This window comes from Anguilla rostrata, chromosome 6 (genome assembly GCF_018555375.3).
Source record: "Anguilla rostrata isolate EN2019 chromosome 6, ASM1855537v3, whole genome shotgun sequence".
NCBI lineage: Eukaryota > Metazoa > Chordata > Actinopteri > Anguilliformes > Anguillidae > Anguilla > Anguilla rostrata.
Genome location: NC_057938.1, coordinates 54,309,405 through 54,333,983, shown reverse-complemented (window position 1 = coordinate 54,333,983; position 24,579 = coordinate 54,309,405). Strand labels below are relative to the sequence as shown.

Below are 24,579 nucleotides of genomic sequence, written 5' to 3'. Positions count from 1 at the left end.
CTAGGCGACCTTAGAGTAGAGCACTTCAGTATTAATACATTAGGTTCTATCTTTTTTTTTTTTGTGAAACGTATCTCTGAAAATGGATTGGCCTGAAATATCTGACACAATTCGGACGAAGCCGTAACCATCTCGACGTGGATTTTCAGTATGTCTGCCCTCACCCCCCACAAAATTAAACCCCCAGTCATTTTCTCATACCATTTGAAGATAAATTGACAATGAGAATAATATTTTCATTTGACAACTGGTCCCAGATAAGTAAAATGGCACACACATTAAACACTGGATTGTTTCATACAGTTATCTAAATGTGTTTAATGTGGGTGAAGAGTTGTCTCCTAAAAAATTTAAATAAAAATGCAGGGATTTGTCAAGCCAATTCCTCAAAGTACCAGAACATATTCCCCACATTGGCATCAGTGTCTTTGTATCGCTTGTTTCCCGGCTGATGGATTGTGTCAGGTAGAGCAGGTCAACCTGTAGAGGAAGGAGGCCTCTGTGCTCTGCCAGGGGTGATATTGGGAGAGTGCTTCTCTCTCCTCTCCCCCTCCTCCTCTCTTCTCCTCTCCTCTCCTCTCTCCATAGAGGCCCCCCCACCCCGGGCCCTCTGGTTGGGTTAGTCTAGACCCTAGACCACGCCCCCTCCTCAGGACACCGTCACCTATTGTCTCCCGTTTGTTTTAGATGCAGAGAGGAGGTCAGTTTCCACCGTGAACCTTTCCAAACACGCAGATCCAGTCATTACTAAGCGGCTGTCATCCTCCTCAGCAACCCTCTTAAGCTCTCCAGACCGAGGTACAGTTCCCCCCCCCCACACCCTGACCTAACCCCCCCCCCCACTTTGACACTCTCTCTCTCTTGTCTCTCACTCTCTCTTTTTCTCTCTCTGAACCAAGAACGCAGGTCTCATCCTGTATTGACGTACAAGCTACCTGTTTCCCTGACAACCGCACTGCCTCAAAACAATGAGACGCAAGAAAAGAAAAAATAAAGAAAGAAGCCCTTTACCTTGGTAACTTCAAAAATAGACTAGCGCAAAGAACGAGGAGAGCTGGTGCACACCCATCCATCACTCAGTCATCTTGTAACTGTTCGGTTTTTGAGGTACTATCTCTTTAAATGAGGTGGGTGCATTTGATTACAGCTAGCATCATGTTAGCGTCCGGAGTGGGGAAGGGGGGCAGTGCTAACAGACAGTTGTAAGACAGGACCCCATAGACTCCCTCTCCGTAGCTGTTTAGCTGGCTATCCCCATTCCTTAAAAGAGTAATACACTCCAGCTCTCTGTATTCTGCTTTTGTATCAGTCAGTTTTTGAAGTTATCCAGGTAAGGATGCTCTCTCTATACGATTGTCCAGGTTGTTTAATTTGCCAGTTTATTCCTCTTTGCTGTACTCACTTGACTAATGATAGACAAATAACCTCTGGGTGACTTGACATTGACTTTAGCTCTGTCGGTTGTGAATTGGATTTGTGTGACACCAGCCTGGTGGCCTCTGACCTCTGTCAGCATGGCTCTGGACCAATCAGGAGACAGCTCTGTGAAGTGTGAAGTGTGTCATGTCTTGTTGGCTCCTCCCACACGTTATTGTCTTGTGTTCCTGTGTCACTGCCCGTTCTTGTAATAAGTGTCCATGTTTCACAAATAATTTGACTTGTGTCCACATTGCCCTGTTTTGATTTCAGATTGCTCATTGTCCTTTATATTTGAGTTTCTGGAGTTTAAGGTTGAAAAAAGAATGCAGCAGATATTGATTGTATAACATTTTTTTAATATGTATATTGAAAACACAAGGAACCTGCCTGCTTGCTCAGTCATCAAAAATGGAAACGTGTTATTTGGCTGTGGTGGTTTCTGTGTTTTACCTTCTCCAGGATGGATGGATGCATTTTATTTCTCTATATTGGGGTTAGAAAAATGAAAAAGCACTTGCTGGTAGTAACGTATTTTGGTCTGTCCTCCCAGCCTTACAGAAATGGAGCCCCTCCTTAAAAAAAGCTCAGTCTAAACCCCGCGTCTTCAAAGAGAAGACCCCTCGGCACACGTCCTCAGGTGTTTCTGGGAAACGGGGTTTTTTGGGGCATTTTCAGACTTTATCCCACGGAGTTCATTCACGCCTCACAGCTCCATATCAAACTGGCTGGAAATTGTGTCTCCTTATACCCATATAGGCCATATTGTGCTCTGCTTACACCCCTACTTTTGTGCCCACTTAATTTAGTAAACAGATCTAAATCAAGGGCATATTGAAGAAAATGTGCATTTTTTTGGGTCTTGTGTTTACATCGTAGGCTTTATGAAGCTGCTCATAAATATCACAGCTCATTTTTGTAATTCAGGCCAAAGATCTCAACTACTGGTGCACTACCAGTGTATTTTTAATTTTTGCTTGTATGTACAATAGCATTTTGAGTCCATCGTTTTAGCTTCTAACACCAGAATCGATTCATAGCTTTTAGGGGTCTTTTTTATACTGTGGTAAGAGCATTACCTTTTATGGCCTCTTTCCTAGAGATCGTCCAATCTCCAGCCTAGTTTCCCCCCCACCCCCCACCCGCTGGGGGGCCCAGTGGGCGGGTGTCAGCCGGAACGATCGAGTGCTGCCCGTGTCATCGCACGCCATTGGCTAACGCCAGAGCTCAGCTTTGCACTTCCTGTGTTTGCACTCACACACAGATACCTGGACCGCTTCACCGTTTTAACACAGATCCAAGGCGCTGTGAATCGCTAACCGGAACCGCGACTTAACACCATCTGCGCATTAACCCACAGGCTTATTGAGAAAGCTGCCTGTAAGATACAGCTGCATCATCATCACCCCCCCACTTCTAATTTAGAGTGGGACGGCTGTTGGAATGTTGGCTTAATGAGTCCATGCATGTGTAACTCAGGCTGCTGAGCTGGGAGACGTCTGAAGTGTTGCATGTGATGTGAGAGTTCCATACAGGGCCTTTCTGCTGGCTTTGGGCAGACTCGTCGTGCAGTACCTGCGCGTACCTGAGGAGGGCGCTCATCCTCTCGCTGGCAGCACATTCTCATTGCTGTTTAACATGCCGCCTGCGCCAGGCAGCTGCCCACTGCCACACTGCACCCACGCCCCTGCCACTTCTGTGCGTAATGTGTGTGTGTGTGTGTGTGTGTGCGTGCGTGCGTGCGTGTCTGTATGTGTGTATGCGTGTGTGTGTATGTGTGCGCGTGTGTGTCTGTCACAGCCTCGCGGCGGTTACCGTTGACCCCCTGGGAGAGCAGCATGGTGAATCGTCTGCTGACCCCGACGCACTCCTACCTGGCCCGGAGCAAGAGCGCTGCGTCGCTGTCCGGGGAAGCAGGTACCCCCCGCCCCCCCCCTCCTATCCCAGCGCCTCGCAGAACACCAGTAGCGGCTAACGAAGCGGACTCTTCCAGAAACAGAAATGGCATCTTATTGAATAAGAGTCTTTAATGCTGCTCTGACTGCACTCTAAATCAAACTGCACCGCCATTATAATTTGACCTCTGTGTTCGTCCGCATCTAATCTTGTACGGATGGGATTTATAGTCCACAGGCTGAAGGGAATAATATAGACACGCACACATGCAAAGCAAACGCACACGTGAACATACACACGCATGCGCGAGCAGGCACGCACACACGCACACCTACCTGCCAGACCTGGGCTCAATTCCATTTCAGTTCAGCCAGTTCAGGAACATTAAACTCTGCCTCACTGACCACTGAAAAATGCCTATTATTTTTTATGAGGATTTTAGAACTAATGGCTGGAATTTCAGTTAGTTTCTGGAATTGACTGAGCTGAAATGGAATTGACCTTCCAGTTAGAGCTTGGCTGGATCTATGCAGCGGGTGAGTGTTGGGCAGTTTAGTGCAGTTTAAACACTTTGCTTTGCATATCTACCATTCATTTTTCTAGTAATGTGAGGTTTTGGTCACTTGTTAATATTATTTTTGGAACAACCCAGCGCTCCCCTTCTCCTGATACAGTGGGACGCAGGTTTTTTTGTCTGTCGGGCTGTGACTGGCAGCGATCATGCCGCACCCACACAATGCCCCTTTGAGGACGAGTTTGGCCTTGGAACGCTGTTCAGGGCATAAATGCTCTTCGGAAATCAGGTCGTGCCATTTTTAGATCGTCCTTTCTTCCCCCCAAAAAACTACTGACGGTTAGCAGGAGCTTGGATCCAGAGCCACAGATTACATTTTAACATAGCGTCCATTTATACGGCTGGATATTTACTGAAGCAATGCACCTTGCTCAAAAGCTACAATGACTGTGTCCCATCTGGGAATTGAACCTGCAACCTTTGAGCTAAAAGACACGTGGTGTAGGTCTGATAGTCTGGCTTGCATGTGATAATTAGACCTCCGGATGAAGAAAATGCTTTCAACTGCGAGGTTGCAGGTTTGATTCTCTGGTGGGGCGCTGCTGATACAGCCTTTAAGAAGCTACTTGACCTGAATCGCTTCAGTTAATATCCAGCTGTATAAATTGCTTGCATTTTTAAAAACCTGTAATGCTGTGTATTTTGCTCTGGTTGAGAGCATCTTCAAAATGCCTTGGATTTAAATTTTGCTGTGTGTTCGCTCTTGTATGTGAGAAGTGTGTAAATAATGTGTATGAGAATGCTGCAGTGGTCGTACAGCACTGAAGCTCTCTCTGGCTGTGGGGTGATGGGAGTTTCTCTGCAGCCCTGGTGGAGATGCTGGGCTTTATTCTAACGCGCTTTTGCTTGGTTGTAATTCTGCATTAACTTGCTCTGGGGATGGATGCTGAGGTCTTGCAGTTTTCTCACCGTTTGCTGCTTCCTTCGTTGATTTGATTTGACTAACGTGTGTGGAATCGAGTGCAGTGCGTTACTCAGTCATCACTGGCACCCTCCCAACCCCCCCCCCGCCCACCCCAAATTAATTTTGGCTGACAGTTCGGTGCAGTTTTGTCCTGGTCGGCAAATGAATTGAACTGTCCCTAAAATAAGTCTTTTCAACCAGCTGTGATGTAACCCCATCCTCCCATGGTATCTGGAGGTGCCCGGCTGAACAGTTTCAAATGTAATTTCAATTCTTCTTTTTCTATTTAGTTTGGAATAAGACCCCATAATTTCCTCACCCTTAACGGGGACTTTCCTCAAGGCCCAGTCTCAGTAAAGCTGGTTTGATCCATTCGGTCGGTGATGACTGCGTTCGCCATGTCTGTCGCGCTGAGTAGCGGGGTCTAATAGTCGCTCAATGTTGTCTTCTTTTTCTTTCCTCTCCTCTCTTCTCCTCCCTCCTTCCGTTTGCCATGCTTCTCCTCCTCTGCGCCTCTCCCCCTCTTTCTGCTCCTCCTCCTCCACGGATGCCGCTCTCCCGCGAACGGTAAAACCGCTACCCCCCCCAAACGGCCGCGTAGTCATCCCCGTTTGTCCTCGCTCAGCTTCCTGTCACCCCATGTCCTCCACGTCCTTCAAGTCCCTGCAGTGCCGGAGCGCGGATCGACCGCGCACAGCCCTCTCCAGCCTGGACAGCGTGCACCGCCGCAGGACCGCCAGCCCCGCCACGGTACGGAGCCGCCCGCGGGCAAGGCGCTATATCAGCCCGGTGTCAGGTCGTAGGTCAAGTCTCCTGTGCCAGTCTGGGGGAAAAGTGTCCTCTTTGGGTCAGGGCTGCCCAGCCTTGTTCCTGGAGATCTACCGATCTTAGGTTTTCATTTCAACTCTTAATTTGGCACACCTGATTGTACTAATTAAGCAACTCTGTGAGATCTCTTGCTGTTGAATGCGGTGTCATTTGTTAGTGTTGGAGTGAAAACCTACAGAACTGTATTTTTCCAGGAACAGGGCTAGGCAGCTCTGCCTTAAGGGTATGACACTGTTTCTGTGTATCTGTCCGTCTCTGTCTGCCTGTATCTCTCTATCCGTATATCTATCCATCAGTATAGCTGTGTGGACAGTACAAACCAAACTAACTACAGTAAATGCAGTTCTGTGATCACTAAACAACAACTTTGTCAGCAAAGTTGCCTGAGTGAGAATATGTGCTCAAATGTGATTGTTTTTATACATTTTTTTTGATTCATTTATTCATTTTTTGGGGCAGCTGAAAGATGGCTACTGTGCTGCATTATCAAAACCGAGGACAGTAGTTTGCTTCTCGTGTATGTTAATAACCTGTTCATTATCTGTTTGCATTTTAATAATCATCATCAAAGGAATTGTGTGGAGAACCCACTTAGAAACTCTAGTGGCAGTTGAAATGACGTTTGAATCAATACGCTCTCAAACGGTTCGTGTTTTTTTTTTTGTTTGTTTGGTTGTTGTTGTTTTTTTGTATACACTTAGATGGCAGGCCAGTGTCTGACTCAGTCTGATCTAATTTCTTGGACGCTTTAGGGAGTTTTCGCACAGCCCATCCGTCTGAATGCGAGAGCTTATGTAATTAAGCGCTTAAGGATGAAGACACGGCTAGCTAGCGCAGGCCGGCTCCTGGAGGGCTGTCTCAGTCTAACCGCGCTGATTATGGCTTTACGGTCGGCCACAGACGGCCAAGAGTCCGTTTCACAGGGCACCCAAGGTAACGTAACCTTAACTGCGGATATTCGGTTAACCCTGAGGACGGAACAAATTCGAAAAATGACGACCCCTGTGGACGGAAACACGAACGCGCTAATCAGAATGGGGTAACGGCGTCGAGCGCTCGTTTATTGCACGCAGATGAAACGCCGTGTCGGCATCATGTTTAAATATTTTAGAGATGTCCGACAATGTTGTTAATTCAGAACAATCATGTTCTGAATTAGTTTATTAAAGCTACTTCAAATGAATTATTTCTTTTTTAAATCAAGCTTATCGCAACCAAAAATGGAACCTTTTTATTTCCTCAAGTACTTTATTTCCTCGGGTCTTCTCCACCACACTGAAAGAGTTCTCTACTTTCCTCCTGTCTGCGTTTTCCGAGCCAGTCAGTGTGTGTGTGCTAAATAAATACTGACGGGTGTTCGATTGAAAGTGGATCTCCCTAGTATTATGTCAGCTCCTCCTGACAGGTTTTTGTTTTTTCTGATCAATGAAGGGGAACAAACGAGACAAAGACTACGTGCGGAAGTCTTGGAGCAACCTCTCCGTTGCTCCCCCTCCTGAGGGAAGGAGGTCATGGTGTCCAGGCAACCAAAGGAACAGAGCCACACTGCCCTCACCTGTGCGGTAGGGGAACTGCAAGCGTTCACAGAGGAAAGATTTGTCTCCGTAATAGCAGTGTGTGCTTGATAGAGGTCAGGTTATAGGATTATGACAGCATGCCCAATCTTGTTTGTTTCCTTAGTTTCATCGGGTGCGATATCACCTCGTCAGAATTAATACAAATGTGATGGTCCAAATGTGAAGCCCCAGTGTCTAATAAGTTGAATTAATAAAAATCATAATACATAGCTGAAAATGTGTTCCCCTGAATTTTTTATTGGCAATGAATGGAATTATTTGTTAAGTCTGTATCGTTTGACAACAACAACAACAATAACAACAAATAATGATAATAATACTAACTGAAAAATGTTCCCTCTTAAATATCATTACAATGGTCAAAGCACCTGATCTCTTAACTGTAACCTGCTGATTGGAGTTTATTTTAGCAAAATTCCTGCCTTGTGATTGGTTCCCTTCCTGCATTCCAGAGCCACACACAAGGGAGCCCCGCGGCCCGCCACCCCAAAGCAGGTGAGGTCCCCGCCCACAGGGGAGGAGACTCCCTCGCCGGGTCGGCCCCTTTCCCCCGGGAACGTTCGGCCTGTGAGGGCGGAGCCACAGAGTCCGCAGAAGGAGGAGGAGCCAGAGAAGAAGGAGGAGGAGGAGGAGGAGCTACAGAAGGAGGCGGAGATTCGAACCCAAGGCAAAATGAACCCCAACGCAGAGTCTGCATCACCATCCAAAGAGCCGCCCAGCGGTGAGTCACCACGCCGACTGCGCTGCCATAGCAACCATAGATTCACGAGCGCGACGCTAATTTAATTTCAGTTCTGTCTATTTAGGAAATTATTTTGAAATTCGGTTCATCGTTTTGAAAAGTCCCCATAGAACATATCACAGGCATTTTTTGAGGATGTGAATTGAATTGCAGCTCCTTCACTGAATTGCCCTCTGCCATGAGCAAAACAGACCTGGACCCGTGTGTGTGAAGCATCTGCGTATTGATCTCGGATCAGTTTAAGCATTTAAGCTCATAATCGATGAGGCTTATTTGAGGACTGGGGACACCTGACCCTCCGTCAGTGTACTGAGGTCCCTCGACAGGCAGTTCATGGGAGGACTCTGGGAACACAATAACATTCCCAAAAGCAGATTCTGTTCATTATCCAGTTTTCTCTATATCTATTCTCCTCCTTTTTTGGAGTGACTGAGGTACTGGGGAGCTCCAGGCTCTGTTTGTTTTTACTGTCTAATGTACGTATTCTCTGAAGTTAATGGTGTGACTCCTTCCCCTTCCCCAGCAGACTCCGCCCCTCCCTCCACCCCGCCCTCGGCCCCACCCTCCACCCCACCCTCGGCCCCGCCCTCTCTGGCCACGCCCCCCAGCGGAGGGAGGCCCTCGGCGGGCACCACGGACCCCGAGGAGGCCACCCGCCTGCTGGCGGAGAAGAGGAGGCAAGCGCGCGAGCAGAGGGAGAGGGAGGAGGAGGAGAAGAGGCAGAGGGAGGAGGCGGAGAGGTAAGCAGCGGGCGACGCCCCGCTTCAAAGGCAGATCCACCCTCCTCTCCAGTCAGCGTCAGCGGCACTCTGGTCTATTTTAATGGGGAAAGTAGAAGGGTAGGAAGTAGGTCTTGCTCTGTAGGTGGATATAGAATGTTGGTGGGTGTGGCTCAGTAGGTGGGTGTGGCTCATGTTGGTGGGGCTCAGTAGGTGGGTGTGGCTAGGTAAGTGGGTGTGGTTCACTAGGTGAATATGGTTCAGTAGGAGGGTGTGGTTCAGGTGATGGATATGGCTCAGGTGTGTGTGGCTCAAGAAGTGGGTCTAGGCTATAGGTGGGTGTGGCTCAGTATGTGGGTGTGGCTCAGGTGCTTTGTTCTTTTTTTATCGCAGGAGAGGAAGAGAGGAGATGGCGCGCAGGAAGGCGGAGGAGAGAGCCCGGCGGGAGGAGGAGGCTCAGCGTCTGGCGGAGGAGAGGAGGAAGAGGGAGGAGGAAGAGAAGCGCGCCGAGGAGGAGAGGCTGCAGAGGGAGCGAGAGGAGGCCGAGCGCCTCCAGAAACAGGTCAGAGCGGGACGGCCTTCGTCTGCGCCGTAACAGTCAGAGCAGTTACAGTCAGTATCATTACAGTCAGCACCGTAACAGGCAGAGCAGTTACAGTCAGCACCATTACAGTCAGAGCAGTTACAGTCAGCACCATTACAGTCAGAGCAGTTACAGTCAGCATCATTACAGTCAGAGCAGTTACAGTCAGCATCATTACAGTCAGAGCAGTTACAGTCAGCATCATTACAGTCAGAGCAGTTACAGTCAGCACCATTACAGTCAGAGCAGTTACAGTCAGCATCATTACAGTCAGAGCAGTTACAGTCAGCATCATTACAGTCAGAGCAGTTACAGTCAGCACCATTACAGTCAGAGCAGTTACAGTCAGCATCATTACAGTCAGAGCAGTTACAGTCAGCATCATTACAGTCAGAGCAGTTACAGTCAGCATCATTACAGTCAGCGCAGTTACAGTCAGCATCATTACAGTCAGCGCAGTTACAGTCAGCATCATTACAGTCAGAGCAGTTACAGTCAGCATCATTACAGTCAGAGCAGTTACAGTCAGCATCATTACAGTCAGAGCAGTTACAGTCAGCATCATTACAGTCAGAGCAGTTACAGTCAGCATCATTACAGTCAGCGCAGTTACAGTCAGCATCATTACAGTCAGAGCAGTTACAGTCAGCATCATTACAGTCAGCGCAGTTACAGTCAGCATCATTACAGTCAGAGCAGTTACAGTCAGCATCATTACAGTCAGAGCAGTTACAGTCAGCATCATTACAGTCAGAGCAGTTACAGTCAGCATCATTACAGTCAGAGCAGTTACAGTCAGCATCATTACAGTCAGCGCAGTTACAGTCAGCATCATTACAGTCAGAGCAGTTACAGTCAGCATCATTACAGTCAGCGCAGTTACAGTCAGCATCATTACAGTCAGAGCAGTTACAGTCAGCATCATTACAGTCAGAGCAGTTACAGTCAGCATCATTACAGTCAGAGCAGTTACAGTCAGCATCATTACAGTCAGAGCAGTTACAGTCAGCATCATTACAGTCAGAGCAGTTACAGTCAGCATCATTACAGTCAGAGCAGTTACAGTCAGCACCGTAACAGTCACCACAGTCAGTGTGCAACACATCACTTAAAACCCACAGTGGAGTCACTAGGCCACCCTGTCAGCACGCTGGCAAACACCTCTGCGAATATAACAAGCTCCACTTATAGGCAAAATTAGTCTGCTTATTAAAAAAAAAGACTTCTTGTGCATGTGTTATACCTTCCCTGACAGGGAGTCTTCATTGACTCTAATTAAATTGCTCTGACTAAACACACAGGAAACGTCCTCTTGGCATGGTTGTTACGCACATCATGATCCTAGTTGTGCTGGTGAGCAGTTCCTGTGTCTTGAGCAAAGGGGCTGTTTGGCAGCAGGTATTTTATTCTTGTTTCTGCAGAAAGAGGAAGAGGAGGCTCGCCAGAAGGAAGAGGCGGAGCGGCTGAGGATGGAGAGAGAGAAGCACTTCCAGAAGCAGGAGGAGGAGCGCTTGGAGAGGAAGAAGGTACGTGTGACGTGTAACCATGGTGACGGAGGGCGGGGCCTGTAGCACACACCACAGGCTGTGCTGTGTGTTCCATGGAGTATCAGCCTCGATTGTGACATCACAGTCAAACCTCCAGTCACAGAGGCGGGAGGGTTTCATGACACAGGCCCTGGACCTGCTAGATGCTGATTGGTTCAGATACTCTTTGTCTGGTTCCCAAATCAGAGTCTAGTGCCTTTAACTTTTCCCGGAACTAAACTGATGTTGTCGGTGGAAAGCAGTAGCAGATTATCTATATTTCATCTGCAGCGACTGGAAGAGATCATGAAGAGGACTCGGAAGTCGGATCCCGCAGAGAAGGTACGGAGCTGTAACCACGGCAACGAGGCCCCCTCCGCAGCGACACGTTTAATACATCACATCTCCAGTCGCCCAAAATGGGTGGAGCTTCTACTGAGATGATAGCAAGTTGACAAACTCAGCCAATCAAACCAGCCGTTGCTGATGATGGGCAGAATGCTGTAGCTCCAGTTAATGAGGAACACGTCTCCCCTAATCACCAATTTGCACCAGCTGCATTTTTCCATTTTTAATTTATTTTCTTTTTTTTGTTGCAGAAATCTGTTCCTCACAGGAACGGAGAGTTCTCTGAGCCGAAAACAGAGCTAACGGGTTTGTAAACTCCGCAATCTCACACAGTTTCGGATTTGAAAAGCTCACTTTTTAAAAAGCAGGTTCACCAAAATATTTGTTCTGATGTTCGATGATGCTTGTAGTTGTTAAAGCATGATGTACCTGTTCCCATCTCACCACTCGAGTCTAGAATGTAGGACTGAATGATGTCTCTGGCTTTGCGTACCCACCGCAGCGTCGACTCCACAACTCACGCCACCGTCCGTGACCGTGACCAGCGCGGAGGAGGACCCAGACTTGGAGCACGGCGATCGAAACGGACACCGAGTCCACGGACACTTCGCTCCCGCGCTACCTACGATAGCTGAGAGGTGAGGTCTCCTTTATTTACCTGTCTGCCTGCCACCTGTCCTCACTGTTTCACAGAACTAAAATATTTTTAAAATAAATTCACCGTGCTCTCCCCGGACGGCCATTTTAATTTAAACGTCTTCTTGTATCCTGAATTTTAAAGCTCTGTAATTACAGGAAGTTCTAACGAATGAATGATATGATTGGTCAATTGCTGACACGTTGTGGGCGTGACTTAAAAAGACGAAAAGCCAAACAAGGAAGTTCAGACAGTGGTCTCCTTCCGGTGGGAATATTTCAGTCGCTAGGGAAAGTTTGCGAGAGATCTCTCTGATTGGCTGTCCCGCCCGCCTCCCCCCCCAGTTCCTCAGCAACCGAAGCCCAACCAAAAGAGAACGGGGTCCCGGCGCAGAGCGACGTGTTCGAGGAGGTGATCGAGCTGCCGGTGGGGACCAGGCTGTCCCGGCTGGAGGACGATGACCTCATCCCCGTGGTGGCGTTCCGGGAGAACGGCTCCCTCCGGCCGCTGGCCAGCCTCGAGGAGGTGCAGGCGCGCCAGCGGGCGGGTGAGTCGCGCGGCAGCCCGGCCACGCCCCTTTTCACGCTGACCACGCCCCTTTCCATACTGGACACACTCCCTTTCATGTCGACCATGCCCCTTTCCATACTGGACACACCCACGTTTGTGCTGGACACACCTCATTTTCATGCAGACCACGCCCCTTTTCCTCCCGCCATTTGTGCTACTGCACCAGGGCTGTCAGTCCAGTTGGGGAGGGTTGCAGTGTCTGCAGGTTTAACTCCAGTCCTGGAGGGGGCGCTGTGTCTGCAGGTTTAACTCCAGCCCTGGACGGCCACAGTGTCTTACACTGTCTTTACATTGTTCATTGGTCACTCCTTGGGTTTCATACCTATTTAAAAGACACAGGGCTACACTGGAAAAACATATACGTTATTTACGTAGCAGTTATCATAGTACACTTAATTTAAACTTGAAACAGCAGGTACGGTGTATACTTCTACATGCATGTTGCACAACCAAGCACTTACCCAGGGTTTTATCTCCTCATAGAGCCACCCTAGGTGCCTTGTAGGTAAGCTGTGAGTTGACATTCCTGTGCAGGTGGGTGAGATTCGGAGCTTTGTGTGACTTTAACACGGGCCAACATTACTGGGCTACTGCCAAAAGGAGGCCAAAATTTGGAGGTGAAATCATACTAAAACACTGGACTCTCATCCAAGAATCAAGAATTCATCCAATCATTAACACCATTCACACAGTTTAATTTGAAATTTAAACGTGACGGGTTGTAATGAAGTGCTAATTTTCTGTTTCTATTTTTTGAATTTCAGATGTTATCTGAGAGCCTGTACTGGAGGAGATGGATAGCTGTACTAAGATTTGCCCGCCTACCCTTCCCTGGTGAATGAGGCAGCCATTTTCCTAAACTGGCACTTTTGAGAGGACACTTGAAAACACCGTTTTTTTTTTTGTTGACGGAGGACTTTAAAACTAAAAAACGAAACAAAAAACTAATTTTTTCCCCCTATTTCAGTAGTCAAGGTGACCACTCTCTCCAGCTGATTGCGCTTCCGTGTGCTTTTCGTGTTTAGACGGCTTTCCCTCCTCACTCTCGAGAAAACTGGCCACACAAGATGGACGCCGTGTTTTGTGATCACGCTTGGCGGCTGGGAATACCTTGTCTTTCCCTTCAGTTTTTTTTTTTTTTTGGGTGTTACTAATAACTGTACTTTGAAAATCAGCTGTCATGTCCTCTTATCTAATACTTGAATTCCTCTTCACTGTAGACATAGTGAACGATGAAGTAGCCTATGCTAACAAACCTAGCGGTGAAGGTCGAGCGAAGGACGCTGGGGCAAAAACGCAGTTTTTCTCTCAGTAAACCAAGAATCGTGCACATACTGCTGATTTCACATAGTTTTTTAAAATCTCTGTAAAATATAAATAGTTCATAAATTCTTTTGTTAAGCTTTCAGCTTTAAGCCCCCCATCACCCCTTATTGCATTTGGGACGTCCCATGTGTCATAAGAAGCAGCTTGGCAAATGAAAGATTGAAAGCTCCGAACTTAAGATTTCAGTTGTTTTAGAATAATTTCAAATGTGTGAGTATAAGGAAAAGTGTATTGAATCACTCTGTTGAGCTTCTGTTGAATTTCTGTTGAATTCTGTTTTCTATCCAACTTCCAGTTTTCCACCCCCAACTTCCTGCATTTCAAACTTTCATTTGAAAAGCAGCTCCTTACCAAGTATCTTGGCTATAATAAGGGGTGGTGGTCTTTGTTGCTTTGGCGAGGTAGCCACAAAATGTGTCGAATATGGATTTGCGTACCCAAATTTTTGTATGATTGTGGAAGTAACATGATCCAACAGATTTATAATCTGTCCAAAAAAAAAAAAAAAAAAAAGATGATTAAATTTTGTTTCGCGCTGCTATTTAGTAACCTTTCCTTTGCCTTACCGGATCATGAGAATATGAGATTTGAATGATTTGTGAAAGTCGACACTTTTGCTCGTTTAAGAGCACGCAACTTACAATGGACATGGACTTTGAGCAAAAAACAAAAAAAAACATTATATTGCATTCCGAAAAATGTGACTTCCACATAGCTATTTTCTTCAGGCTGATCATTTGTTTTTGGCAACACTTGAACTCTTTTCCAACACTAGGCATCGCTGCTACTGAAGCATGGTTTTCAAACTTTGCTCTTCTGGACCAGTTCCACGCCAGAGTCGTTTCAGGCACAGTGAAACTTCTTTGTGCGGGAACAAATGACACTGGCAGGCCACATTGCCGGTACCTCGAATTTGAGATATTGAAACATTTGTGCAGGGATTATTTACTTCTAAAGTGAAGTATGCAGAGGTAAGATGCATAGAAATAAATATATGAAGACTTCTCTCCCTCTCTCATATATATATGTGTGTGTGCGTGTTTGTGTGTGTGAGAGAGAGAGAGAGCAACAGAGAGAAATCCAGATGTGTATATTTTATTAAAACTGATTTAAATAAAGCTTTAGAAACGAAGGGGAAACACTGGAATCCATTCACTGTAAAGTCGGAGGATCACAGAAGTGGTTTGTTTTGGTACTAAACTGTGCTGGGATTCTCCTGAGCCGGTTCCGTCTTGTGTTTCCTTCGTGATCCACTCCTGTCCATGTTCATAGGAATTCTATTTAATGAGACCTTTCTGTCAATATATAAATAAATAAATTTAAAAAAATGAAATAAAAAATAAAAAAACGTTGTAGTTTTCGACCATTCGATCTGTATAGCATGTAAAAAAACGCAATAAATTTTGTTTGGAAAAACCCTACGCTCGTCTGCCCATCCCTGTTCTCACCCTTCAAAGTTGACGTTTCCTGTTCAGTCTTACAGCTGTAAGACACTGTGTTCGGTTTGAATCGAGCTGTAGCATAGGTTTTACGGTGGTGATGCAGCTGCGTCCAGATGCCACAGGTTTGTAAGGTGCGTGCGTTTGTGCGTGCGTGTAACATTTTGTCATAGACGAAGCCCGTGGTACATATCACACTGCAGAATGATGCGTTATATTTTTTAAAAACGTTTTGAATTTGTGTTTCCGCCATTTACACATGAATATATGAATTCATAAATAAATTCAGGAAACCATACACAGGCTCAGGTGAGTTTATATTATACAACGCAATTTAAAACAAAACAGAATCTATTACTATTTGCACTTCAAAGCTTTATATTCATGATAGAATATTATGTTCTTGCCTGTGGGTAACTCCGTATAAGAACCACAGAATTATTATAGCTTATTATTGTAGTAGGTGTAATGCACATGCTCAGGTTTGGGAAAATCGCATTTAAAATCAGAATAGTGCCCATCTCAGATCTCTGAATTATTAATTTGGTGTTTATGGAAAGGTTCCATAAGATGCATTTATACATATTTTATCAGTCAACCGCAATAGAGGCCATAAGACAGAATTATCTCACTGCTTGTCCTGGCATTTATTGTGGAAATGGCATGATTGGAATTTCTGTCAGTGATAAAGACTGATAAGATTGTGTCACCAAAAAACCAATACTAGACTGTTATCCATTGTTCAAATAAATAAAACTATGGTGCTCGAACACACCATATTTTAACCATATGGGGCATATTCACAATGTGGCAGTAGATGAGTTAACTCACAATTACAGATTTGTCCTCAATTGAACAGGAATTGAACATGTACACAAGCACAGAGATCTGCACTAAAGATGTTTTGAATAGTGATTAAACTATTTTTGGAATGCTACGAATATCAGCACACTTCAACAGAAGAAACTGTGGTACATCCTCCGGTCATGAGGTGGCGGAAAGCATTAAATTCCCTTGGTTGCGATCAATGGACCTTTAAAAGATAATCGATATTAAAAGGATACTTTCCTTTGCTTGACATTTTAACCTGTCGAGTCTGGGAAATGAACTACTACACCACGGTTTATGCTACTACACCGTAACCGCAACTTCATATATTTGAGTATAATTCTGTACAAACCGGAACTTCTTTCTTGAAACAGGAAAACAAACGAGTACGTACTTTTTCTCGTCGCTCCGTTTTTTTTCTTTTTTGTGCGTGTAATGCGCCGTACCCTTTAACCTTGGAGTTTTCGCAGATAACGGAGAAAAATAACAAAAAGTAAAACAGGTGTGAATGGATCCTAGCTGGAACAGAATAGGCAGATGTACACGATTTTGCACAAGCTTTGCAACTAGCGTATACGGTAATATAAATGTGTCGTTTTAATGTTTTTTTCCTCATGCACTGTTGAATTAAGCGACGGAGGCGATTATATTACAGCTGGCTACTGTTTATTTATTATCGCTAACTGCCGGCCGGTCTGTTTATTTAGTTTATGCACAAGGCTGCCTAGCTAGCGAGCCTAATGTTGATTCAGGCTGGATTTGACTTGTCGCTTGATACCAACGAAAGGGAAATATCGCCTTACAGTGAACACAATAGCATAATAATATTTCAGTCAGATTGCAAACAGTGTCAAAAGAACGCTTCATGATTTTATCGACAGAGGGTGTGTCATTGCTGATGGTCGCCGAATTAACGTTCATTGAATGCGGTTGTTACACTTGGCTACCAATAATTAGCTAGCTAACTAATCGGCTTGTTGTGGCGAACACAAGCGTACTCTTGTGGCTGTTTAGCTTGCTAGGATGCTATTAGTGCTGTGTTGTTGATCGGCCGCAGTCAGCTGGCCAGCTCGCAGTGGGCGTGTTTAGTCTGTCTCACTGTGTCCTTGCTCTGCTCTAAATATTTTAGTTTCCCGGTTGAATACAAATAATACCTAATGTATGATGGGTGGAGAGAGACATTCAGATTTTTAAAATGGAAAGGAACTATATGATTATTATTAATTTTTTTTTTTTTTAAAGGTTGAAAGAAACTGAGGCAATGGTGCGGTCTAAATCCCGCACACACTCATCCAGATCGAGGTCTAGATCTCTGTCCAGGTCTAGGTCCAGGACCAGGTCCAGGTCTAGATCCAGGACGCGATCGCGGAAGAAGAGGTACAGGTGAGTTATCACCTGAGGAAGCAGAAGGCCAAAATGTTGTCCGTTAGTTTCCCAAACTGCAGTTTGAAGATGGTAAAAGGAATCAATTGATAAACTTTCATTCATGAACTTTGATTGTAGAGACCGGCACACTAATAAGGATGTATGTGTGTTCCATAAGTTATTTTGAGGTATATTTGAGTGTTTTTTTCCCCCCTCTAAGTTGGTTATAGGTTTCACCAGCCGTAAATAATATCCATTATGTCTTCTACATCTTGAATGGTTGTTTTCTAACGTAAAAAGCCCAGCAGATTCTCCCTGCTTCTCTCCTGCAGTTCCCGGTCCCGCTCCAGGTCGTATTCCCGCTCGCGGAGTCGAGACCGGAACTACCCGCGGGAGTACCGCCGCGACTTCCGCGGGAACCGGGGCATGAGGCGGCCCTACGGCTTCCGCGGCAGGGGGCGGGGCCTGTACCCGGGGGGCGGGCGCTTCCATCACCGCGGGGGGTTCCGACCCAACTGGCACAACCGCCGCTACTCCCGCAGCCCCAGGAGGGGGCGCTCTCGCTCCCGCACGCCCAAGCGCAGGTCCGCCTCCCAGCGGTCCCGCAGCCAGTCCCGCCACTCGGGACGCTCGTCCGGTTCCCGCCGCTCTTCCCGCTCCTCCTCCTCGTCCCGCAGTAGCCCCTCCCCCAACGCCTCCAGGAGGCGGGTCCCGCGGGACAAGGCGGGAAAGAAGGGTGAGGAGGGCGGAGAGGGGGCGGGGCCAGGGGAGGGGAACGGCGACCGGCCGGCGGGCGCACCCGCGGGCGTGTTCCTGGCCAAGTCCGAGCTGAAAAGGCCCGCTCTAGTGCCCGACAGCTGGTTGGGCGTTTCGGCCTACGATGACGGTAGCCCCTCCCTTTCCTCCGCCCCTCCTGGCCAGAGCTCCTCCCACCCTGTCGTTCCGCCGGCCTCCTCTGTCCACCCGCGCTCCGAGGGGCACAGCCCTGACTCCGCCCTCGGCCAGTATAGCCCCGCCCACAGCCCTCGTGGGCGGAGCCCCGGAGAGGTTTTCTCCGCCTCCACGGGCAGCAGGGGCGTCTTCCTGAAGAGTGACAAGCAGGATCTCCAGAAAGGTGGCAAGTTTTTCAAAAGGTGAATGCTGCTCCCCTGCAGGCCAGGTAACAGGTCTGTAATGGGTACTAGGAATCAGGGTACATTTATTCAAGACATTTATTTTTAGAAAGGTGAACAAAGTTGGGCTGAATGTCCTGTTGTCATCATCACTTTGCTTATGTTCTTATGTAGATTATTGCAGCTGATAATAAATTTGAAGATGCTTTGATCATAAGGGGTTTTTTTGGTTTAAGCCTTTGGGTTAAAGGTGATCTACTGTACAGTTGAAGTGCTGTGATGTTGTGGGTGTGTTCTGTGGGTAGACAGTGGGTCTGTCAGGGTGTGTGAAATGAACCACGTCGCCCCTGTTTTTCAGGTACGCTGAGGAGGAGGAGGAGGGCGACAGCAGGACGTCCCGTCGGGAGAGGGGGGCGAGCTCGTGGGACAGCAGCAAGCCGCAGACGGACAGCGTGCCGGTGAAGGGGGGATGGGGGGCGGCGGAGCCGGGACCCGGGCCCAAAAAGAAAGGCGAGAAGGTGCCCTTCATTGGGGACTCTCCCGACGTGCCAGCGGAGGAGGAGGAGGGCGAGGAAGAGGAGGACGAGGAGGAAGATGAATCGCAGGCCTATAGACAGCCGTATAAGTTCAGGCTGTCCAGCCAGTCTGAGTCTGTGAAGCCTTACCTGGGGGAGCCCCACTGGGGCCTCGATGACCCGGAGGACAGGGGGAAGTACGCAGGCAAGGCTTTGAAAGCGGGCAGGGAGGGGGGCGGGGCTTGCCTGTTTAAAGACCCGGGCTACGTGCTGAAGAGGCCGAGCAAGGACGGCCACTCAGAGGAGGGTAAGGGGGCAGAGAGGCGCGAGGATAGGCCGACGGGGAAAAGGGACACGCCCACCTCGTGGCACGTGAAAGCCGGCAGCCTGAAGGAGCTTATTACCCAGGGTCCTTTGCTGCAGAAGGTTGTGGACGTGCGGGACAAGGCTCCCCTCCGAAATGAGAGCCCGTCCGGAGCCCGGCCAGGGTCTGGCGAGGGTCCTCGTCCTGAGGTAAAAGTGAAAATGGCAGCCAAGGCTTTCGAAAGCGTCAGGTGAGCATGCTGCGGCCATGTCTTCTTCTCCCTCACTACCAGTGTGCAGTGAAATAACTCTGTGAAGTAATTGCTTTTGTTTGTGTGTGTTTGCATGCGTTGTGCTTGTGTATGTGTGTATGTGCGTGTGTGTGGTATGTGTGTATTTGTGTGTGTGTGTGTGTGTGTGTGTGCGTGCGTGCATGCGTGCCTGCGCGTGTGTGTGTGTGTGTGTGTGTGTGTGTGTGTGTGTTGTGGTGTGTGCGTAGTGTGCGTGTCTGCGTGTGCTCGTCTGGTGGCGGTGTGGACGCTTGGGTAGTGTGTGGCATTGGCGTCCGGCGGCAGTGCGTGCCTTCCCAGCTCCGTTGGCACCGATCTCAGGGAGGCCAGGGAGGCACAGTCCGGCGCACAAAAGCTCCCAGCCCCCAGAGTCCTTTATCCTCCACATTGTGTCCCTGGTCCACCACGTCCAAGGTGTGTACAGCCCGCTTTCCGCATCTCACTGCTTTATTTAAATAAGAGGACCTGTCATTATTAAAAAAATAAGGTTGATATTTGACTTGAAACACATTTGTTACATCTGCTGTTAGTTTCTCTTTGTCTGAAATTAACTAAGCTGACCTGTTTAATCTGCGTAGAGTGTGCTGGCTACTGTTCATTTTTATATATATATATATTTTTTGAATGAAGATAAATTGAGTAAAATTTCAAGTGGGATTTCTTTATCGCAGTGCAGTACAGTGTGCAGCAGCTGACGTTGTCTCCAGAGCAGAGTTTGCCCAGTGACGTTCTCTTTTTCGTTGCGAATAGGTCATGGCAGTCCTGGAGTATGCCCATGAACTGCCAAGCCCCCCCATGTTACAATGTAATTACACTTGAGAGAGCTGCAGAAGGCTCAGCCTGGCTCAGGCTGAAGGCCCTTGAGTTCCTGCTGTAATGTCGGGTTGCTAGCTCCAAAATGCCCCCCTCTCCGCCATGTTGGCTCTGGTTGGAGCGCTACGCTTGTAGTGACAGACTCAAGTCCGTTAGAGGGTTGGTTTTGAGACGGCAAGGCGGTAAGTTGAACCGTGAAACGAAAAAAAAAAACAAAAAAAGAAAAACCATTTTTGTTTGCATTTGCTTGGCTCTCCAACCTGCTAATATGATCAGAAGTGCAGTGATATTACTGCATAATGATGGGATGCATCAATCGTGTGCTCTGGTCTCTGTTGCCCCCATCTTGTACTTTACTCAAATTTAGTAATTGTTAATTGTTTGTTTTCATAAAGTCTTAAGTCTTAAAATGTAGGCTTGACAGAAGGTTGGAGATAATTTTTTTTTGTAAAATGAGACTATTTTGTAATGTAAAATGGTTGTCACAACTATTCAGACTGATCCAAGTAAACAAAACGAAAGAAAAAATACTCCTTTAATTTAACAGCTGTGAATATTTTCACATTGACCTAGACCTATTTACACCAGATGACATAAAAAATAAGTGAATGGTCAGGAAGGCTGTTGCTTTGCAGGTTGTGTGCAGTGGATTGTGGGAAATGTCAGTGTGCGTAACCTATGCCTCTCTCTCCCTGCCAGGTGTCCCCATATTGAGCATTGATTACCTCCCACCTACCTGCCACTACTGACTCACTGTCGCACTTAGAACTAACCGGGCAGTGTCTCTCCTCTGACACCAACAGAACATTACTTCAAGGCAACAGGAGTGACCCTCCATGAGCGCTTCACTGTCTATCAGAAAGCTGCCGTGGAGCAGGAGGCCAGGCACAAAAGCCCTGAGATCCACAGGTAAAGCACATTGCATTTAGCTTAAAACATTTAGCATTTAGCCTTTAGCTTGAAACATTTAGCATTTAGCTTTTAGTATTTAGCATTTAACATTTTGATTTCAGCATAAAATGTTCACGTGTTTTTCTTTTTCAAAAGGAGGATTGACATCTCCCCTAGTGCTTTTAAGAAGGTGAGACTCTTTAAAGAAGACTTAAAGGTGAGCAGGTCAAGTGACAGTTAATTTAAAAGAGAGTGTGCTGAAAGAATCGCATAACGACTGTGAACATCCACAGGTTGTCGACATGAGTGGACCGTGTTAATGTGTGAGAGGTTGAGAAACGTTTTTCAGACGTTATCCCGTCAGTGTTTGATTGTCACGCAGGTGACTCTCAGGTAGGTAGGTTTACATTTCCGCAGATCTCTCCTCTTTCTCTCCGTCTCTCTCGGTGTTCAGCAGTGCGTATTATCGTGAGCTCTTAAAGACCGCGAGTTTTGACTGTTAAAAATAAATAAATTTGTCGCGTTCCTACAGGGTGAGGGTAAAACGCGGAGCGAGCCGGTCGATTTGCGGCAGAGTATCGACCGGAGACGGAAGGAGAGGAGTCGCGAGGGCGAGGGTCGGCGGGACTCCCGCGAAACCAGCCCGTCCGCGAAGCCGGAGAAACCGGGAAAAGAACTCAAGGACTACAAAGATTACAAATCTCTGAAAGAGGAGAGGTAGGCCCCGTGGGTGAGGAGCAGCACCTTATTATTTACGGCTGCTTTCTGGAACGTAGACTTTCTGCTAACGGATTCAGTTTTTCATCTGATGCTTATCGGTCATGCTTGTGCTGTTCCACTCTTTCCTTCCTGAACTGTTTGTGTGAAAAAAACCCCCATCGTTTTGTTTTGCAGCGGTAATGAATGTTTTGCGCCTTTTGTTGGATGAGGACAGTTGGGATTAGCAAACAAAAATCACATGATAAAAATGAGATTACCCAGGCAACTGCGAGAGGTTGGACCTTCATTGCAATGCACCTCTTAAACTGATTGTGTAAGAGAAGCAGTTTGCTATTGCCTTTTCGTTTTTTTAATGTTCCATTTCCAAAGCGATTCCTTCTTTTGATGAATATCTCCCAAACATGAATGAATAAATAAATCAGTCCTTAAAAAGTCCTTAAATTACATTTTCCAGTATTGACAAAGCTAATAAATCATAAGTGATAATAATGGTTGGTGATTGATCATTTTATATGTGTGGACAGTAGACTGGTCTCCCTGGGAGATGGAATTCTGACTCCTGATTGGCTCTCTCGCAGCAAACGCAAAAGCAAGGAGAGGGAGCGCTCCAGGTCATCCTCTGGCTCCTCGCTGTCCCGGGACGACAAGGACAGGAGGAGGGGGGCGAAGGAGGAAGAGGAGGGTAAGCCCCACCACGAGCCGAAGGACTATCCTGGCTATCAGGGCGCTGGGACCCGTGCCAGGGGAACTTTTGTAAGTACCCGTATGACGCTGGCATCTATGCCAAAGGTGTGACCATTTTTACAGTGCTTGGTTAGTTAACTCGCCGGATTCTTGGGTTGCAATTACTTAATCTCTCCAGTTCCAGGATTGCCGAAACTTGATGTGCACTTTGTGAGAATGACACTGGCAATGACAAAGTGCATTTGATTTTACTCTGATACACAAAGGTAAAGCAATGGGAATTCTGTGTTACACGTACATTTATGTATCACATTTCACAATCTCAAGGCCTCTTTTGCTGTGAAGGAGGGAATTTAACCTGGGCCACCACCACTGAATGTATACAGGAGGTAAGAACCGCTGTTGTCGCTCTCTCTCTCTGGTCTTGCAGCAGTTCCGTATCAGAGGGGGCCGGGGGCGGGCCAGGGGTGTGTTCGGGGGTCCCGTCCCCGGACCCAGCGCACCCAACACCCCTTTTCCGCAGAGGCCCAAGGAGGAGGAGTGGGACCCGGAATACACGCCCCGAAGCCGGAAGTATTTCCTGGTTAGTTTTCCGTTTCCCTGGAATTCTCACCACTGTGAGAAACTGTGTATATAGAGGAGGAAAACTGGCCCCTGAATTTTTTTCTTACCTCCAGGTGACTTGTTATGGCTGAGTTAGTTATTGTTGCTCTTTGTCCATTTAATTTTTGAGTGGTTCTGTAAAGACCTGGGCCACATATGCATTATAAATAACGGAACTCTTTAACATGTGTTGCTAAAGAAAACATGCAGGAATTGTACTAGTGTCAAAAGAGTTCAAGTAGTTCATGGAGTAACTTGACCCAGGTTCTTTTCTGTGTTGTTGGATGTCTTGCACGTTGGCGATGTAACTGACAAACGGCCTTGGCCCCTCCCCTAGCACGATGACAGGGACGACGGCACGGACTATTGGGCCAAGAGAGGGAGGGGGCGTGGCCTGTTCCAGCGCGGGAGGGGGCGGCTCCCCTTCAAGAAGTCCAACAGCAGTCCCAAGTGGACCCACGACAAGTACCAAGGGGAGGGGACTGTGGAAGAGGACGAGGAGGACAACAACGAAGAGGGCGAGGAGAGGGAGGAGAAGCACAAGGAGGAGAAGGTTGAGTGAGAGTGAGGAGGAGGAGGAGGTAGTGAGAGAGGAGGAGGAGAAGGTGGAGTGAGAGAGAGAAAGAGAAGAGGAGAAGGTAGAGTCAGGGAGGAGAAGGTAGAGTAAGAGAGTTGATTCTTAATCTCATCGCTCAAAGCGATGCCTCCATTCCATCTCCGAACGTCCACAAAACCAAGGACTATGGAGTTACTGAGCTATGGCGCCTGCAGGCTAGATGGGGCGTGATCTCCAACCGAGGAAACATTTTAAGCATAAACAACTATTTAGAAGCGAAACTTTAAGCCTAGTATCAATGCAGTGTTGCTGTAGATCACCGTTTCCTTAAACTTTGTTCACATTATGAAGAAGTCCTGATGAAATCTGTTTCTGGGCACCTACTGTGTACTTCACGTTCAGGTACGTCACCATCACGCTTTCTGAACGTTGCTCTCCCCCTTCGAATGTGCACCGTACTCTTGTCGATTTAGCTTTAATATACAAGTACAGAGCTGCTACTTGAACTGAACATTTTATCCGAGCCAGAAGGGGTTGGCTTTGCAGTGTGAAGAACAAATCCAGAGAGTGTTACTGTGGCTCAGATAAGACTTAGAAGGTGGTCGTCTGGCACCTGTTAGAGATGTCACTTTGTGTTGAGTATTGGACCAAGTTCAAGCAAGTTCGTTTGACTGTTTAATTGTTATTTGTGTCTGGCAGAACATGGCGTGTAGCATAATTATCTGCAGGCTTTGGAAGAAGTGTGCATATTACTGTTGATGTAGTAGCTTTAATTTGATTAAAAGGTTTTGTTCTGAACAGTCTGTCCTGCGCA

The 24,579-nt window shown here is 47.2% G+C and overlaps 2 protein-coding genes across 14 annotated transcripts in view; both read left to right on the top strand.

Annotated features, from left to right (window-relative positions):
- map7b (microtubule-associated protein 7b) overlaps window positions 1-15,067 on the top strand; it is a 45,052-nt gene extending 29,985 nt beyond the window's left edge. For 4 of the 13 annotated variants that reach the window (XM_064340630.1, XM_064340622.1, XM_064340629.1 and 1 more), the window contains 14 exons: window positions 688-798; window positions 1,970-2,056; window positions 3,217-3,333; window positions 5,392-5,540; window positions 7,050-7,180; window positions 7,648-7,916; window positions 8,461-8,677; window positions 9,050-9,218; window positions 10,661-10,765; window positions 11,057-11,107; window positions 11,365-11,419; window positions 11,616-11,751; window positions 12,095-12,297; window positions 13,085-15,067. In XM_064340630.1, coding sequence (XP_064196700.1) covers window positions 688-798; window positions 1,970-2,056; window positions 3,217-3,333; window positions 5,392-5,540; window positions 7,050-7,180; window positions 7,648-7,916; window positions 8,461-8,677; window positions 9,050-9,218; window positions 10,661-10,765; window positions 11,057-11,107; window positions 11,365-11,419; window positions 11,616-11,751; window positions 12,095-12,297; window positions 13,085-13,095 — 1,811 coding nt within the window. In that variant the 3' untranslated portion in view covers window positions 13,096-15,067. Of the gene's footprint in view, window positions 1-687; window positions 799-1,969; window positions 2,057-3,216; window positions 3,334-5,391; window positions 5,541-7,049; window positions 7,181-7,647; window positions 7,917-8,460; window positions 8,678-9,049; window positions 9,219-10,660; window positions 10,766-11,056; window positions 11,108-11,364; window positions 11,420-11,615; window positions 11,752-12,094; window positions 12,298-12,803; window positions 12,855-13,084 lie in introns of all 13 variants that reach the window. The other 9 variants (XM_064340631.1, XM_064340634.1, XM_064340628.1 and 6 more) reach the window with 7 other exon arrangements.
- A 1,255-nt stretch (window positions 15,068-16,322) lies between these two features.
- LOC135258056 (bcl-2-associated transcription factor 1-like) lies at window positions 16,323-24,568 on the top strand. The gene is made up of 11 exons (XM_064341254.1): window positions 16,323-16,491; window positions 17,156-17,296; window positions 17,611-18,411; window positions 18,749-19,459; window positions 19,758-19,912; window positions 21,115-21,220; window positions 21,359-21,419; window positions 21,735-21,919; window positions 22,501-22,675; window positions 23,037-23,189; window positions 23,547-24,568. Exons 2-11 carry the CDS (start codon window positions 17,175-17,177, stop codon window positions 23,769-23,771), a joined length of 2,694 nt encoding a protein of 897 aa, XP_064197324.1. The 5' UTR covers window positions 16,323-16,491; window positions 17,156-17,174; the 3' UTR covers window positions 23,772-24,568.
- Window positions 24,569-24,579: the final 11 nt, after the last annotated feature.

Excerpts from the sequence above, each read along its gene's own strand:
- LOC135258056 (XM_064341254.1), top strand. The coding sequence starts at position 17,175 with ATGGTGCGGTCTAAATCCCGCACACACTCATCCAGATCGAGGTCTAGA. Across the intron at positions 19,460-19,757 it reads AAGGCTTTCGAAAGCGTCAG|TGTGTGGCATTGGCGTCCGG; the intron begins GTGAGCATGCTG and ends ACGCTTGGGTAG. Across the intron at positions 19,913-21,114 it reads CCTGGTCCACCACGTCCAAG|AACATTACTTCAAGGCAACA; the intron begins GTGTGTACAGCC and ends TGACACCAACAG.